Source organism: Meriones unguiculatus, chromosome 16, assembly GCF_030254825.1.
Source record: "Meriones unguiculatus strain TT.TT164.6M chromosome 16, Bangor_MerUng_6.1, whole genome shotgun sequence".
NCBI classification, from domain to species: domain Eukaryota; kingdom Metazoa; phylum Chordata; class Mammalia; order Rodentia; family Muridae; genus Meriones; species Meriones unguiculatus.
The window spans coordinates 56,135,586-56,154,077 of NC_083363.1; the positions used below are offsets into that span (position 1 = coordinate 56,135,586).

General features: G+C 40.1%; 1 protein-coding gene across 4 annotated transcripts in view; it reads right to left on the reverse strand.

Annotated features, from left to right (window-relative positions):
• The window catches only part of Znf451 (zinc finger protein 451), a 76,873-nt gene that overhangs the window by 49,360 nt on the left and 9,021 nt on the right, over nucleotides 1-18,492 (reverse strand). For all 4 annotated transcript variants that reach the window (XM_060369825.1, XM_021659787.2, XM_060369823.1 and 1 more), the window contains exons 3-5: nucleotides 10,919-11,557; nucleotides 10,307-10,390; nucleotides 1,706-1,786 (exon numbers count right to left, since the gene is read on the reverse strand). In XM_060369825.1, the coding sequence (XP_060225808.1) occupies nucleotides 1,706-1,786; nucleotides 10,307-10,390; nucleotides 10,919-10,939 (186 nt within the window). In that variant the 5' untranslated portion in view covers nucleotides 10,940-11,557. The remainder of the gene's footprint in view (nucleotides 1-1,705; nucleotides 1,787-10,306; nucleotides 10,391-10,918; nucleotides 11,558-18,492) is intronic.

Here is an 18,492-nt window from a genome sequence, read left to right on the forward strand (position 1 = left end):
TGGGTTATCCACATGAACAAGAAAACCAAGGAAGAAAAAAAATATGCTTTAATATGTTAACATTCAAGTGCAGAGATGCATGTCCAGTTAGTAGAATTCAAACTTTATATTATTATACATAATGACAGAAACAATCCACTATAGATCGGCAAAAGATAACAGAAGTCAAATGTACATGATTCATTAGCCTCAACCCCAGAAAAACTACAGGCATCAATGTTGGACTCTATGAAAAAAAAAAAAAATCATGATTAAAAATAAGATCATTTGGGGGCTGGGGAGATGGTTCAGAATGTAAAGTGCTTGTCGCGCAAATCTGAGGACCTGGCATTTAGATTCCCTCTACCCAAATAAAAGCCAGGCACACTATTGCAAATCTGTAAGTCTAGCATTGGAGGGGTAGACACAGGCAGATCCCAAAATTCACTGGCCAGACAGCTTAGTCATTAGTGAGCTTCAGATTCATTGAGAGCTCCTCAAAAATAAAATAGTCAGTAGAGACCAAGTGACGATTTCAGCCTGGTGTCAGCCTCTGGCCTTCACATGCTCACCTGTGCATTCACTCGCATGCATCCACACAAACATGTACACACATACGCGCCACACAAATAAACAAACCTCAGTTCAAAGTAGTACTACCCTACTCTGCTACATGATCCCAAACTGCAGTAAAATGCTGTGGTGAGGTTACTGGAATAACAATAAAGGAAAAACAAACAAACAAACAAAACCTACTCAATAGTAAAGGGCACCAAGTGGAAGATAATGATGGCAGAGAAAACTTGAACAAAGTCCTACTGAAATGAAAAAAAAAAAAAACAAAAAACAAAAAACAAAAAAAAAGACAAAACAAACCTCCCTCAATTTAGGCCATTTAAAAACTGTTATTAACTCTCATTGAATAATCTTCCAGTTGTACTGCTTTACAGTCTGCAGTTTAAAGAAACTTACATTTTTGTTACTTTATTTCATCTTCACAACAACCCTGTTAGGTAAGACTACTTCACATTTGAATTGCAAATTAAAATAAAGCAACATACCCCTATGACTAAGACAAAGTGAGGGTACGTCTCAAGCTGAGGCATTCTGATCATATATCCACGTCTCAAGTCCCCACATCTTATAACAAGAAGTTTCCTAGCCACCATAAAGCAAGAGCCAGGAATTCTCTAATCCAGTAAGAAAAAGTTTATTAGTAGAAATTTGGGCTAAATCGGCAACAAATAAATGGAAGCCAACACTGTCATGAAGGGCTCGAGGAATTCAACTCTCAGTGTGAAAGTCTGAAAATGAGGAGAGAAAAGGCTAAAAGGAGAGAGGACTGGACTCATTTATCAGCTATAAGTTTCTACATTCCATTTCCTAAAGGATCTTCCCACACTCTTTTTCCCAAAATAAATTTTCTGTGGTCACATACTTCAAAAAGTAAAGAATTCAATTCTATAGGTACCAGATGAGAGCTACAGAAAGGAAAGCGGGGTAAGCAAAAAGCTTGTAGTTTTTATTGTATTTCCCTTATTTCCCTGCAAAATTTAAGTTAAGAACTGCTACAGGCAAAGACTCCTTGAACTACCTATGCTGTCCTGTCCTGTGGAGAAATGAGCATTCTTTAGAGACCTATGACCTTAAACAGTGTTACTGCTTCAGAACAAAACAAACTGATTCAGGTGAAAAGGATGAAATCAAATGTAATGAATGTACTTACATCGCTATGAGAGGTACTAGGCTCTTCATCGTCACTGCTGACCAGATCAATATATTCAAGAACAGGTCTTAATGGTCCTTCCTATAAAAGAAATTGAGGAAAGTTATATCATGAACATCAACTAAACCAGTATTTTAAACAATATTTTTCTGTTGGGATTAGATCTGAAAAGGAAGACATACAAGTTGCAGGAAAACAACAACAAACAAAAATAATACTCTGAGTATATACTTTTTTTTGAAAAGTTGACTAGTCAGGCATGGTGATACATACTTTTAGTGCTAAGCAGTTTAGGTGCCGAGTGAGACAGGAAGAGTACAAGTTCAAGACCAGCAAGTACTGGACTACCCTGATCTACAAAATGAGAAACAATCTTGAAAAGAAAAAGAAAAAAAAGAAGAGACCTAAAAAGTTAGAGCCTGAACCCCTAGGGACACAGATACTATGACCCAGTGCATTTCAGCGAGGATGAGTTTCAACAGTTTATTAAGACATCTAAGTTTGTGAATACCACAGTACATATAGCTCAAAACATGGAGATCTTTAACCAATATTTTAGCTTCAATTCCAAAACTTAAGAGAGTAAAACATCAAACCCAGATTCTTTTCTGTTTCTCTTCCTAGTCTTAGATCAGGCTTAAAAGCTCAGTATCATTTTATAGGTAAAAGGACATTAGTAAATAACATTATGACAGTAAATAACATTAATATAGGAATTTCACAGAAGTATATGAAATCTGGGAAAGAAAAATAATTATAACTAAAGAGAACACAGCCATAATAATGTACAATGAACACTGGTGATAATAAGAAGAGTGAGAATCTGGGCACAATGGAAAAAAATCAGTTGAGGGACCTTATCCCAAAGAACCAAAATAAACAACAACAACAAAAACAAAACCATAATCACGGAATCAAAGTCGCTCACGTGACTAGAAATATTCTAATGCAAACATTGCACAAAGCACTAGTGGTATAGAACGGTGCCTGGCCAACCACCAGACATGCAGGCCTGCAACACAGGGGGATGAACATTTGTGAGATGTGAGAGTTGCCCATCCCCAGCGTGCAGAAAACTACTAAACTCTCAACTAACCAAAATGATCACAGACCAATGAAAAGTACTGCATGTGGGCAGACACAATGGGCAGCAAGACTACATAGTAAATTTACTGATGCTTGAAAGAGAAAAACTAAATGAAGCAGTAAATATATAAACCATACAGTAAAAAAGGCAAAAAGAGAGCAAAGTAAAAGCCAAACCGAAGCAAACAAACCCTCCAAAATCTAAGGTATGACTAGTAGGTGTGTATGTTGTCAGCACTGGGGGATAGCAGAGAAGTTCAAAGCCAGGCTGAGCTATATACAAAGTGGAAACCTGCCTCAGAATTTTAGAAACAAAAAGGGGGCTGGGAGTACAGGAGAAAACACCATGATACAGAGCTTTCTCAGAATGAAAGACACTTGCTAGAGACAGGAGATCATCTAGTTCATGATTCTCTTCTTCCAGATTGTCTATTTCTCTCCTAGGTCTTCACAATCAGAAATTACCATCCTGAATAGTGAGGCAGACATCAAAACAAAACCAGTGAGCAAAACTCTCAAACCATGAAATGTAATAAAAGAACCGAGATTTCTGCGCAAGCAATTAAGATGGAAGGTCAAGAGGAAAAAGAAAAACAGCACCAATCACGTAGTCAGCACAGCCACATGTATTATCTACTATAAGACTAAAGCCTACCCTTGGTACTGACACTGTCCAATCATACTGTCAACAAGGAAGCAGAAAAGATGAAGAGGTAACTGCTTTTACCACTGGTATAATCACCAAAGTTTGGACTCTGCAAACCATGTTACTTAGGAACTTGTTATTTTGTATTACCAAATTTTACTTTGTTAGTGTGTTTCTAACATAGGGTCTATGTAGCCTGGGCTGGGCTGGCCTGGCACATATTTATGCAGGCCATTCCGGCTTCAAATTTACAGTCCTCCTGAGCCTATCAAGAATGGGGATCACAGGCATAGCTGTATGTCATAAGGCCTGGCTTTTAAGAACTTAGTATTATACACAGAAATAGTGAATCAACAAAATCTTCCAGGTAAACAGAAATAGGGAGGCAGGGGCAGAATTTCCATAAACTGAGTAATGAGAACAGAAGTTGGTCTTGGTATACACCTGTAATCCCAGCACTGGAGAGGCAGGATAATTGTTCTAGGCTAGGAGAGCTACAATATTTAGGGAACTGCTGGCCAGCTGGACACTACAGAACGATCTCAAAGGAAACAAGCAAATAAACAAACAAAACCCACTAAAACCAAACTGGGCTTGTAATATAGGACAACTGCTAAAGTTCAAAGCTAGGACTGAAGAGCAGCTTGCAAAGGACTAGTGGTACAGCCTGGTGGTACAGTGCTCAACATGCACAGGGCCCTAGGGCCAACCCCAATACTAGGGGAACTGTTAGGTGCAGTGTGTACACCTATAATCCCAGCATTCAGGAGGCAGATGCAAGTTTCCAGGACCAGCCGAGACGAAACGCTGGCTCAAATATGAAGAGTTAAATGATTTTTTAAATGTAGCTCAATACATAGAAGGGCCAGAAATGAGAACAGATAAAGCAAGACTACCAGAAGTTTACTACTGAATTGTTTCACTAATATGCAACTGCTGTTGAATATAAAGGTGAATCTTGTATGATTTATAGTAATTAAGACAAAATAATGAAAAACAACCAGGACAAAAGAAAACAAAACATAGAAGAAAAAAGTTTACTGACTTACAAGAAATAGACTTACAAGAAATAGATACAAGAGAAGAACTGGATGTTTTGATTGTTACTTGAGAGGATTGAGAAGACCCACCCCCACCGTGAGCAGCACCACCCATGGGCTGGTAAAGGGGGTACTTCTCCCTCTGCTTCCTGCCTGTGAACACATGGCAGCTGTTTCTCCATTCCTGCCACTATGTTTTTTCCTCTCTACTGTGGACTGTGAGCAAACTAATTTGTTTCTTGTCAAATATCTGACCACAGCAATGAGAAAAGCAATTAATACACAGGACATTAGAGACTGAAAAGAAGAGTAATTATAAGCATGCCAAAGAAAATGACTTATATACAAGTAGAGTACACTTAACTAGTTTTTACTGCAGTTATGGGTTAGCAGTATTCTCCTGCCTCAGCTTCCTGAGTGCCGATTACATAGGGAACATACACAGGGTATAGACCACCATACCCTGGCTTGCTTTTGTTTTAAGATCGGATCTCACTTCCTACCATGCCTAGGTTGACCAGGAATTCCCTGTTCATTGCTTATACAATAACGAAGCCCAATTTCCCCAGTGCTTGGATTTCACCAAGACCAACTTACCTTTCATCTTAAAACTGTTTGCCACACTGAATTTGTACTCCACTTAGTCTACCCCTAATTGATAAAATTTATTGAGCCCCATACCAGGTCCTGTGCTAAGCTTTCCAAGTATACCATCCAACTTCTACACCTGCTTTACAGAGAGTCTTAATTACTTAAATCACCCTATTTTTTAGATAACAAAACTGAATTACACAGACATACTAGGTTGTGTTGTTACTATAATTCAGAGGTACTTCAAAGTATAAGCCAAATTTTAAAAAATTGTTGCTTATTACCTAACTTTCCAAGTTAACACATTCCTTCAGTCAAAGGACAAAAAAAATAACAAAAAAAAAATTTCATAATGTTACCCAATCTGTTGCTAACTCCCCAAGAAGTAATGTTCAGGATACAAATATACTTATAATGACTAAACATGTCTGTATTAAGTACAAATGCACGCCCTTCAATTACAGGGCATTTTATCTGAACTTGTACTACCAACTAGTAAATCAGTCTTATCTCCTCCTGTACCAATAACAAAGGATTGGTACTCAAAATTTACATTACAATGCCATTACAATTTAGCAGCAGAGGCTCATGCAGAACACATTTAGAAACACAGAATATTTAAAACTTAAAATGAAAATCACCAACATTTCTATTTAGGAAAAGATATATACATTAAAATACCACCCACAAGTGTTTTACTTAAAAAAAAAAAAGGTTAGGGCCGTAGATGACTTCTGCAGTCCTGCTTAGTTCAAAACTTTCAAATGGTTTCCAACTGCCTACTTTTTGGTTAAATATACCACATTCAAGATCTGTGTCACATGGCCCATCTTTCTCCCACATTTAAAACTAAAAAAAATTAAAAACAAGTCTATCTCCAAAATTACCCATACTGCTGTTTTTCCATTTCACACCTTTCTTTCTTTTTCTATTCTGAATGCCATTTTAAACATTCACATCTGAGGACAGCACTCGACTAACACATGGAGGTCCTAAAGTCAATCCCTACCACAAGAAAAATCAATACAAGTAACCTACTATTAGAGCAAACTAATAAACTACAGTCTTATCATTTCTGTGTGTGTTGCATGTGAACGCTATGAATGTGCAGGTGTGAATATACATACATATGCTGCTGAAGTCAGGAGACACCTTCCACCTGTGCTGAGGCAGGGTCTCTCTTGTTTTTGCGACCGCAAAGGTTCCTCTACTCTGGTTGGCTGTGAACTTGGGATTACACGCTTGCTTCCTTATTTCTCTTTCTTTTCTTCTCTCTTTATTTGAGGTAGGATTTCTCTGTGTAGCCCTGGCTGCCCTGCAACTCATTCTGTAGATCAAACCTCAGAGATCCACATGCCTCTCACATGCTGGAATTGTGGGTTCCACACATAGACTTCTGGTCAAATGCTTTCACTCACAAAGCCATTTCCCAGCACCATTTTAATTAATTAACTAATTAATTAATTTACGTACTCTTTGCTTTCTATTAAAATAATCTACTGGAGCCATTTTCTTCTATCACGCTGCTAAAACACTAAACACTGGCAACAATAAGATATATTTCAACCAAATATATCTAAAATAGGTCTAACATTTACTAACAAATGGCTTTGCACATTATAAAGCTTCAATTCTGTTTTATTTAATGAGTGATTTATAGACAGTCTAAAAAAACCTAATCAAAAGATGCTTTTGGTCAAATGAGAGATAGCTCAAAGGTTAAAAACTTATACTGCTCTTCCAGGGAACCTACAGTTCAATTCCCAGCACCCACAGTAATGACTTAATACCTTCTGTTAACTCCAGCTCCCAGAGTGCAAACACACTTTTTTCTGTACCTATACACATGACAAACAATTTTATATACACACATAAATAAGTATATTTTTTTAATGATGCTTTCTGCATGCATCCTTTCTGCTGAAGCAAGAAGTATTAATATTCAACCTGGTTGCTCAGGTTATTTATGAAATGTTTTGAAATTCTGAATGCCTTACGTTGTTATGAAGATTATAATAGGTTCCCACCAGTTTGTATGCTTTTATAGCTAAAGTGGCACCGTAAGCAATCCTGTCAGCAATTACTTAGCTCAAAAATTTTTGAAAGTTAAAAAATTGTAATAAAAGATGTTCCATTTCAGAAGAAAACATGAGACATAAGTTGAATTAAGGTGCATATTACTAAACAGAAAATGTAATTAAAAGGCAGAAACAAAGTTTTTATCAGTGCTATGTCATTCTTTCTTGATCTAGGCACTGTCCTAATTTGCTTTCCTGTTGCTATGATAAATCAACTTGGAGAGGAAAGGGTTTAATTCATCTTATACTTCCACATCACAGCCCAGTTCTGAATGAAGTCAGGCAGAAACCTCAAGTCGGGCAGGATCCGAGAAGGAATGCTGCTTCCGGACCCTTGCCCAAGAGGTCTCTCTGGCTCTCACACAGGTAGTTTTTTTAGGCTGCCTAGAGACAAACACTCAAGAGTGGGCTTGGCCTTGTATATTAATCAGCAATCAAGAGAATGGCCCCCAGACCTGTCCACAGGCCAGTCCAATCTAGGCAATGCCCCAAATGAGGCTCCTTCCTTCTAGGTGACTCTAGTTTACAGTACTGTCTTCTGGTAAAAAGACCTTCTTTCTTCTTCCCAGAGTCTCTTTCTCCCAACCAGAAGTCCCACCTTTCACGTCCTGCTGTCACTACTGGCACTTTATTCTACAAAAAGCCACATTCCAGTCTAAGCCAATCAGCTTCAGGACAACATCCATCCATGCTTTAGACTGATTGCCCTGTGGCTGAGAGAAGGGCAACACCTCCTTTAAAACAGAATTATCTCAGAAAATTACCTTTAGGGCAGGTGAGGAAGGACAAGCATTTACATATAAAAAGCTGGTAATGGGTTATTAAGAGGACCACACCAAATACTCAGCCAGCGCTTAGCTCTCTAGTCATTGGATACAAGGTGTGGAGGAGGGTTAAATGTATTGCCCTGAAAGGACTGGAGACACAGCTCAGCATTTAAGAGCACTTCTTGCTCTTGCAGAGAACCTAGACTGTGTTCCCAAAAACCACCTGGTGGTTCCACTGTGGCTCACAATCATCCAGAACTCTAGTTTTGGGAGGTCAGAGGTCCTCTTCTGGTCTCTGCAGGCACAGGCAAGCATGTAGTACTATACATGCATGCACGCACAAAGGACGGTATACACACAAAATAATACATCTTTAAAATTTTAACTATTACCTTGGCAAATATCAAGGGCACCTATGAATTGTGTATTTTCCTGCATATTTCAACAGAAGTTAAACAAAAGGATTCATTTTTACATCTCAGTATCTGTATTGCTCCTTTCTTTCAGCATGTTGTGTTTGGCTTCAGCCTACATTTGTGAGACACTGAAAGTCTCCAGTTGAATGGTAGTTTACTCATGTACAACTGTTATACATACACGTATAACATAATTTGTTATAAATTATAAGCTAATAATCAGAACCAAGCAAATGAAGAAGTTATACTGTAGCTTGTATCTGAAAAGCTTAGGCAAAAAACTGGTTTTCATCTTTTCTAGATAAAACTACCAGAGGAACAGAATTGAGCTCAAGTTTCTGTCTCTAGATACTTTGGCTGTAGCACAGTAGCAGTAAATTTTTTTTTTTTTTAAATAGGGTTTCACTACATAGCACAGAGAAGATCTAGAACTTCCCAAGTAGCAGCTTTCCAATTCAGGATCCTTCTATCGTGGCCTCCCCAGTGCTAGGATTCTAAATGTATCTTAAAATAAAAGCTATCACTAATTATCATTTAAGTGACAGTACTTATACACATAGGCCAAGTTTTATAGATTATACATTCTTTATTCTTGATGCAAAGATAGAAGTACCTTTATATTTAAAATAAAATTTAAGTACATCTTTTAAAACTCAAATCAACAACTGCCTGAATTAATTAGTAACAAACTACAATGGTATTTTATTTCACAAGATGTAAGAAAAAAAAATTTCCTTTTTGAGCCTTACTCTACATACTCTATCAGTTTCTCAAAGGTCCATATTTTATAATGAAGAATGACTCCTATATTTGCATCAAGGTAAGTATTCTATTTACAAATATACTCTGATTCAGGAACAATCCAAAATATTTGTCTTAAAGAGTCATAAAAACCTGTAACACATCATGTATGTTGGAGGGGACTAGTTTTAATTACCAACATCCTCCTTTCTCCAAAATCCTTCAATATATTAGGAAGAAAGGGACAAGGCACAATGTATCCCCAAACCTCACTTCCAGATCCTCAAAGTTTAAAATGAGAAGGATAACAGTGCAATGGGAAAATTGCCAAGGAAACAGCCTTATGAAGGGCTCCCCTCACAGCCCACTAAAACACCACAGTGGACTGCCCACTGTGGCTCTGGGATCAGGAGGGTGTTCTTTGGTAACCACTATTCTACATTTAGCCAAAGCTTCCACATAGACGTATCGGAAGAACAATAAAGAACTGCACAGCTTTAATGCCAAACTCCACTAGATACAGCATTTCAGGAGAGCTATACAGAGCAGGGATGTTCTCTGGCTAGCTAATACTTCAAGAAGAACCAAGGCACAAATTTAGCCACTATAGGTGAAACTCACCCAGGGCTGTTTGCCTCCCCCTTAACCATCACTTTATGAAGTGCTAGGAGATCCCAGAATACAATATCCTGCATTGTATTCCTAAGTGACAATACCTAGGCTCCAGGCTGAATTCCTGATTCAACAGATCTGGAGGGGTGCCCAGGAATCTGCCTGCTCACAATACTGGAAAATGACTGGCCCCAAAGGAATAAACTTAGAAAAACATAGCAATGCTCCAGAGGTGATGCAGGACTCCTCATTGTGACCCACCACTGTACTGTGTTGTAACGAGATGACCTCAACTGTTAGAAGAGATAGCACACTACGATGCTGTGCCCTGTGTGTCTGCATGTATGTACATATGCAATTAAAAATCTGGGAGGCGTCATTAAGTGCATAACGGTTCTTTAGGATACCCACTTCGTGAGGCTTGCTGCAACTGCTCAGATATTCTCTTCAGGTAAGCATCCAGGTATCCCTTCAGGTAAAAGTCCCTTGCTGCAGTGTGTGGCAGGTATTGGACATTCACAACTATCTGTTGACTGAGGAATGCCTACCTGCTGAGGTTTCATCACACAATGGCTTACCATACTCTTTCACTCCAGAAAACCGCGATTGTCATTTGCTACTTACACTAACAAACTGAATGTCATCTTCGTTTTCATCCGTTGTTGACTCCGATGCCTCAGGCTCAGCTGGTGGGACAGATTCTATTATCTATAAACAAAAGCCAAAACACGCTTATCTACCCGGTCACACGCTCGTAGGAAGAAATTTTTCCCAAAAGGAATGGGTGAAGACAAAAGCCCCTGAGAGAAACCGCACGATCACGCGCAAATCCGGCTCACAGAACTGCATGGAGGAGGCCGGTTTTGCTAAGGCATCTTGGAGCTGCAGAGACCTAGCCTCCCAGGCGAGCTGCCACGATTCCCCTCCCCGCCTCCTCCCCCAGGTGCAGGGATGCGGGCTCTAAACCTCCAGGCTCAGGGATCCAGGCTACAAACACAAGGCCAGCCTGTCTCTAATCCTCTCCCGCCCTCAAGGCTGCGGCCGCAGCAGCTAGGGCGGCCGGGGGCTGGGGGCGGCCGGACCGCCATTGTTGAGGGCTCCACGCAGACGTGCTCCCGGCCTGGAGGCCCAGCAGTGGCCCGAGGCCGCGGCCAGGCTGAGGCCCGAGGCTGAGAAGACAAACCCTTCGGGGTCGGGCTCGGCGGAGCCGCCAAGGCCCGGGCCGCCGCCACTCACCTCCGGCCCTGGGTCTCCCATTTCTCCCACGGCCTGTCAGCACCACGCTCCCACCGCCACCGCCGCCGCCGCTGCTGTTCCCGACGCCGCCGTCACGACTTCCCTCTCGGCCCGCGCCGCGCGACCCGCCCTGCGTGAGCGCCCACGCAGCTGACGCCTCAGGCCGCGGGGACGCTGAGCCACCGGACCCCGAGCGCGGCCTCGCGGCCGCTAGCTTCCCACACCGCTTTGTACGCCCGCCGCCTTCCGTCCGCCCCGCGAGGGATCCTGGGAGTTGTAGTTTCCAGCGGCCTCGAGGCTGCCGACCGCGTGGCAGGGAAAGCTGGCGAGGACGTGGAGCTCAGCGCTCACCTACAGCTCCGGAAGATGGGGGAGGTGATAGTTTTGAGTCCACGTACACTCCCGTTCAGCTTCTGCCTTTGACTTGAGAAACACTGTCAGGGAAAGAGCTGTGCTGGCAGCAAGAGGGGCAGATGAAAAAAAAAATGGAGGACTTTTTCCTCCCAATTACATCTTGGCAAGGGTGGCAGGTGCAAGAGCTTATATGGCGTTTCTGAGAGGTCATAAATTCTTGCTATAGTCTCTCAAAGTAGCTTCCTGTTGTCTACAGGTCTCCAGAAGGCCCATGGTTCCTGTAAACTAAAAGAAGCATTACTGATTAGGTCCCCGTGGTCTTTCATGTTTCTGCGTTGGTCTTTTCAGCCTAGGCTGAATTGATTGATTAATTACTTGGAGAGTGGGACAGGAGCATAAGCAAAAGGGAACTAGTGGAAAACAGACCTGGTAATGTCACTTAACCCTTTCAGACCTTTACTGGTCATAACTGCTATGAAAGCAAAGCTCGGTAATCTTTGTTTGGGGCGGGAAGGATGGTGACTGGAACTAATCTGTTTCCTTTTCTCCCTTTCTTACTCTTTCTTTCCTTTTTTGCATTGAGGTGTAGGATGGGTGGGTTTTGGTGAAGTCCAAGATGTGAGGCACTTTCGAGCTATTCAACTTCTCTTGTGACTTCTATCTCCCAGGGCCAGCAAGTACTGAATCTTGCTAAAGGGCCAGAGGGAGGAGAAAGGTTTATAAAGCTGGAGTCCAGGTTCACTAGAAAGGGAAAGCAGCCAAAGCCCGACTACCTTTCATCATGAATCCTAGAACAGTGGTATAATACTGTACCTTTTAAAGATATTCTCAGGCCCTATAAAATACAACCAAACTTCTAAAAATAAAAGTTGACTCATGCATGAGTCAAAACAACTATGGCATCTAATTTTTTGTTCAAATAATGACTTAGAACAAAAAGCCTTTTTAAAAAAATGTAAATAGTGGTAAGATTTTTGATAAGAATTTAAGAAAGAATTAAGTCTGTGGTGCCTGGTTATCTCTCTGTATACAAAAATACCATCTAATTGCCTATGCCTATAGAAATTATTGTTTAATAGTTTATCTCCTGCATTACAACAAAGTACTGTACAACGTCTGTTGCTTTCTAATACGTTTGAGATTTATACAGACCAACTGACAACCAAAGATGCATCCTATGCATTTTTCAAAACCTATATTTATGTAAATTGAATATTTCTAAACTCAAGTGTATAGATGAGACTGTAAGAAGATAAGTCCAACGGACCATTTAATTGGTTTCTGGTAGAAATCGGTGGGTAAAACTCAAGGAAAACATAAAGAGTTTATGACAAGAGCAGGAAAATGCTCATACTACTGTAAATGCATTATAAATTTTAGAATAGATGGCAATGTCTTCTGAGGGGCATTCTTTTCATATCTCAAAACTTAAATATAACTTCTGTTATTCTCAAAACATGTTACATTACATGATAACTCAATTCTGTATGAACACAGTCTTAAGAAAATACTCATATCAAATATAATCCTCATTTTCTGCAACTTGGTCACATGACCTTAGCTTCTAGAACAACCACAGCAAGCTTTTCACTAGGTCTTGGCTACTTTCCTGGATCCATACCTTCATCCCCGAAGTGTCTGTGCCCTTTTTCATTCTGCCTGGATTAAGTTGTAGTTTCCCACTGACACAAAGTAACACAGAAAGACATTTCCTGAAAGGATCTATCCCACTCCAGAAATAATCTTTTTTGCCTCCGTTGTGGAGAGGCAATCCAATTTCCCCTTGGTAATCTGGATCAGTCCCTACTCCTAACACTGTTATTCTTTTCTTAGCCTGTTGGTTCAAGGGCAACGCAAACCCAAAGTAGTGGCCAGGGGCAAGTCTGAGCTTCCAGTTTAGTGGAATGTTTGTTGTGACTCCTGGCAGGAATTATCTTCATCTGGAACCAAAACTTCTAGGCCAGCAGAATTTTTTGTTGGTGTTATTTTGTTTTTTGGTTTTTGAGACAGAGTTTCTCTGTGTAGCCTTGGCGGTACTGGACTCACTTTGTAGACCAGGCTGGCCTTGAACTCACAGAGATCCACCTGCCTCTACCTCCCAGAGTGTTAGGATTACAGTTGTGGATCATTGCACCTGGCTCAGGCCAGCAGAACTTAAGGTTTTGGGACAGAAAGCAATAATTTTCCTAGTTGGTCACTAGGATGATAGTGAATGAGAAGAGCTATTCCTTTTTCCACCCCTGATTCCTGCATCCATGGATCCTGGCTATGGGAGAAACCAGACCATATATTGGACGCTGATTCAAAGCATATATCCTCTTCTGGAGAACCCTGCTCCAGCCCTCCAAGCTGCTGTGGTACTGTAACTGTGTCCTTAAAAGGCCATTACAAAGTTACTAAAGCTGATTATCTTGATTAACTGTCTTGTAGGTCTTTCCCTGTTTCCCATCCCTCAGCTAAAGAAGGTCAGGATGAGATTCCTGGCTAGTGGTTAGTTGAGGTTTTATTTATAATATTATTATTTTATTCATTAATTTGTTTCTTTTATATTTTTCAACTTTGTAGAATATAGATTTTTAAAGTAAAGCCTCATCATTCTCTGAATTTTCTTGCTGTCTTAATTACATTTCCTTGAAATGCTTCTTTTCCATCCTTTTACTGTAAGGTAGTGTCTGTTACTGATGGTGAGGTTTGTTTCATCTTTTACTCTAACATAGTGTCTATTATTGATGGTGAGGTGTGTTTCTTGGAGGCTCCAAAAGGATAGATTCCATTTTCTAACCCAAGCTATTAGCTGTATGTCTTAATTGGGTAATTGAGACCATTAATAGTGAGAGTAGTTACCAAGCAGTGCATATTAATTACTGATTATCTTAGGGAATAAATACCAGAGCCAGGAGAGAGGTGAGGTGGAGGACTGGGGGAGTCGGGGAGGGAGGGAGTGGAGCTCCAGGAAAGAAGGAGGCTGCTACCCCCAGCCCCCTGCTGCTCCTTGTTGCTGTTGATAGAGTTTGATGAGAAGTTGGAGATATCCTGCAACAAAGATTGGACTTGCCCCAAGGAACCCAACAACCCTTACCAGCAGGAAGTAGCCAAGAACTATGACCCTTTTCCCACTAACCTTTCTCTCCTACCTGATGTTGGGGTGATGGAAGGGATAAGGGTTGGGAGGTAGAGGTATAAGAAACACCAATAAAATGGATTTGCAAAAAATTTCCTGGATTTTTTCATTTTGAATTTTATTTATTTGACTCTTCTTTAAAGATTCTGTACCTTTATTAAAATCTATCTTCATATCTTGAATTGTTTCTTTATTTCATTCAACTGTATACTTGTGGTCTACATGCTAAAAATTATGCAAAATCATTTTTAAGTTTTTTCTTTTTTTAAATATAACTGCTATTTTGAAATCACTGTCTTGTAAAACAACTAAGTTGCTTTTCTCATGAAACATTACAATGAATTAAGAGTTTCTGGAGGAACATATTGTCTTGGTTATTCTTGTCCTTTGTGGTTTTTGCTATATGACCTAAACAAATAGTGTTAGATCATACGTGATATGCACTGGTATGGCTACCCAGTCTCATCTGAGTATATGTTTGTATCTTTGTTGCTGTTATTTGTCAATTAGATGTCCAGCTGAATGGTGGTTAGTATTTACTCTTGGGGAAAGTCTGTGTTGATGTGTGAATCGGATTTCAGAGGTGGTCTCTGATCAGCTAAAGATAGGTGTAAATTCTGAGTCCAGGCACAAGCTTTCTGTCATTAGAAGTCTGTGGAGGGCTCCCTGGTTTCTGCAAAATAGTCCCTGGGTGACAGAGGCTGGTGTCACAATGGGAGTTGGTAGTGATCATTGGAGGTGGGGCATAGGACACCATAATCCTCAGATAAATGTTGGTAGCATGAAGATTAGGCTGGGAGCTCCTAGCTGGGCTTGGAAGCACAGGATGCCATGTTCTCTCCTGGTGTCCCGGTGAATGTAATGGCTGGCGAGTGGATGCACTGGCTCTAGGAGTCCCTTCCTAGCATCTGGCTCACAGGACCTTACACAGTCCCCAGGCATAGGACAGTGGCTGGGTGAGTAAACAGCACTGGGGAGATCCCTATCTCAGGTCTGGTTTATAGGATGCTATATGGTCCCTTGGTAGTGCGGTGGGTGGGAAGACTGGTGGGTAGGCAGGCAGACTGGCTCTTTGCGGCTTCCTACTGAAGATCAGGTTCACAGGTATCTTAAGGCCCCCAGGAAACAGTGTGGGGATGGCAAACCTTGTTATTTTTATATCAGTGTACTGAATTTTGACTTTAGGAATTTAAATAAGATTTCATATATATATATATGTATGTATGTATATACATTTCTCTGTATATGTATATAATCTTTAGCTTCATTTTCCACAAATCTTTTATTACTTATTTGGACTTTCTGCAATGTTCTTAAGCATCCTTATTTGGCCGTCATCTTTTTTTTTTTTTTTTTTTTCCTATTTCGGAAAAGCCTAATCATTTAACCCTAGGATAAAACCTTATTTTGCCACACATAATTCCTACTTTAAAAAGTCTTTCATTGTAACATTCCTCACCAAATATATCCTTATACTTAAATTTCATATTTTTCTCCTATTTGCTATTCCCCTCCTTAATATCATGACAAAATAACTTTACAAATTTATCAAATTGTTTAAAATAAGATCAAGTCCAAATTATATTTGTAACTACATAACAAAATTAAGATCACTTTGTAACTAATAATTATGTCTGTTGCTAGTCCAGTCAGATTTTAGTTTTGCTTGGATTTCTTCAAAAAGCTTTTCTACAGATTTTCACTTGGTTTCTCATGACTTTGGGAGTTACAGAATGTAAGAGCTGAACAAGAGTACAAACCTTCCAGCAACCTTGAATAGTAAAACCGTATCGGTCTAGGCAAAAGCAGAAGAGAGATAAAGCACACAGAGAGCCAAAAATCTGTACATGCTAACCCTGTAACCACAGTTTAAGATACAAAAGACGGCTGTTCAAAAGAAGGCTGGGAGAGATAGTAAATCATTTACTTTTGATTAGGAGGATCAGAGCGGAGAAAAGAGATTGTGTGGAGTACAGCAGACTGGACAAGACGCTGTTCGGGCCAGAGTTGACAGGTTGGGCCCAGAACATCTGTATTTGAAAGAGGTCAGACATGAAGCAGGGGACCTTCTGGAGTCTCTATAAGACCTTATAAAGGCTGCACTTTATTTCATTCCCCACATAATTTTTAACTTTTTAAAAATTTTATTTTTAACTTCACCTTTTGCCTTTCTTCCCCCTAATCCTTCCTCTATACCTGTACCCCATTCACCCCCACACACACTTTGAGATGATGGTGTCTTTCTTATTGTGACATGTATAGCCAAATAAAGAAATACAGCCTGTTGAGTTCATTTAGTGTTGCTCGTGTGTGTACATGAACGCAGGGCTGACCACTTGGAACTGGATAATGAATTACGGGGCTCATCTCTGCAGAAAACTATTTGCCCTGCTCTCAGCATTCCTGAATTGAATGTAGCTCTTGTTCTGTGGGTGGGGTTCTATGAGATTTTCCCTTCCATGTTAACCTGTCTATTGGTGTTATAATTTTTCACATCTTGTTGAGGCAGTCATATTGTTGGTGTGCTTTTGGTGAAGCTTCCCTGTCATTTTAATGGATACAATCTCACAGGTTTCTTGGATTTCTGTCTCTTACAATGTTCTACCCTCTCTCCCACGATGTTCCCTCAACCTTGGGTGCAGGAGTTGTATTGTGGATGTACTAGTTGGGACTGGCCAATGCAAGATCACTTGTTCTATGCATTTTTGACAAGCTGGGTATATTTTTTTCTGTAATGCCCTTCATCTGTTGCAAAAACAACTTTTTTTGATTAGGAGTGTGAGCTACACTTACGGGTTTAACTGTGGATATAAGGATAAATGTTTAGAATGCAGCTGTGAATTATGCCGGTTTAATAAAGTGTCCGTAATAGGTTCTCTTCTAAGATCTATGACCTCAGTTGTCCCATGTAGTTGACTAGGTTTCCAGTCTTAGGCATTATTTCCCTACTGTTGAACTGGCCTTAAGCTTAATTGGACACTATTAGTTGTTCATTTATAGACACGCCACTATTATTGTGATAATTGGGTTATTATGTCATACTGGACATTTTCTAGTTTAAAGCCACTGCAATTGTGTAGGACTATTGGTTGTTTCCCTGCCTTGAAAGCTTGCATGGCAGCTTCTGGTACTATGAAAGTTAATCCTAAAGTAGACACTTACAAGTCAGATCTAACTTGGGTCCTCTGGATCTTGTGTCTGTGGAGTGGCCATTTCCACAGTACTAATTCCACCAATCAATGAGTGTGGGGTGCCTTTCCATTTTCTAATGTCTTTTTATCTTCAGAGATTATTTAAAAAAAAATGTAGTCATCATATGTAAATGTACTCGTATGTAAATGGTTACTGTGGCACTATTCACAACCATTAAACTGAGTTCCCATCAAGAGGTGAGTGTAGGAAGTATGACACATATTAAAGGGAAGCATTATTCAGCCATGAACAACAACGAAATCATGCCATTTGCAAAGAAGTGGATGAAACTATAAATCACGGTGCAGAAAAACAAGTGTGACAGGTTTTCACTCCTAGGTGACAGCCAGAACAAAAAAGTTGCAATGAACGAACTTTGTAGAGGCACTAGTATGAAGGAGTCGAAGGACATGGAGAAGTGGAAAAAGAGGATGAGATAAGGAAGCGGTTGGAAGGAGGCTATGCTAAAAGCCGAATTTATGCAAGCATAGAAACATTACAGTAAAATATGTTTTAATATGAACAATATGTGTTTACCGCTCTAAAGGCGATGAGACTGGGAAAAATAGAGCCAATAAATGAAGGAGACTAGAGTCTTCTCCAATATCCAACAGTATTTAGAGAATCAGACAATTTATACTCTGAGGGTTAAGAAGAGTCACAAGAGTAAGGTTCTCATGAGTTCAAGCTGTATACAATCACAAGGACAAGCTACACATGACAAAAACATGTTTTTCCAGAGAGGAATAGAAAGGATAGTTTTAACATTTAGTTGAATAACGGCAGCAAGCAATAATCAGTGACCTGAAGTAAACTCACTCCTATCTGCTACACCTGGAAGGCGCATGGAAACAGATTCCAAGAACAATTCTGGGTTTTGAAGAAGCTGAGGTCACAAGTGGTTGAG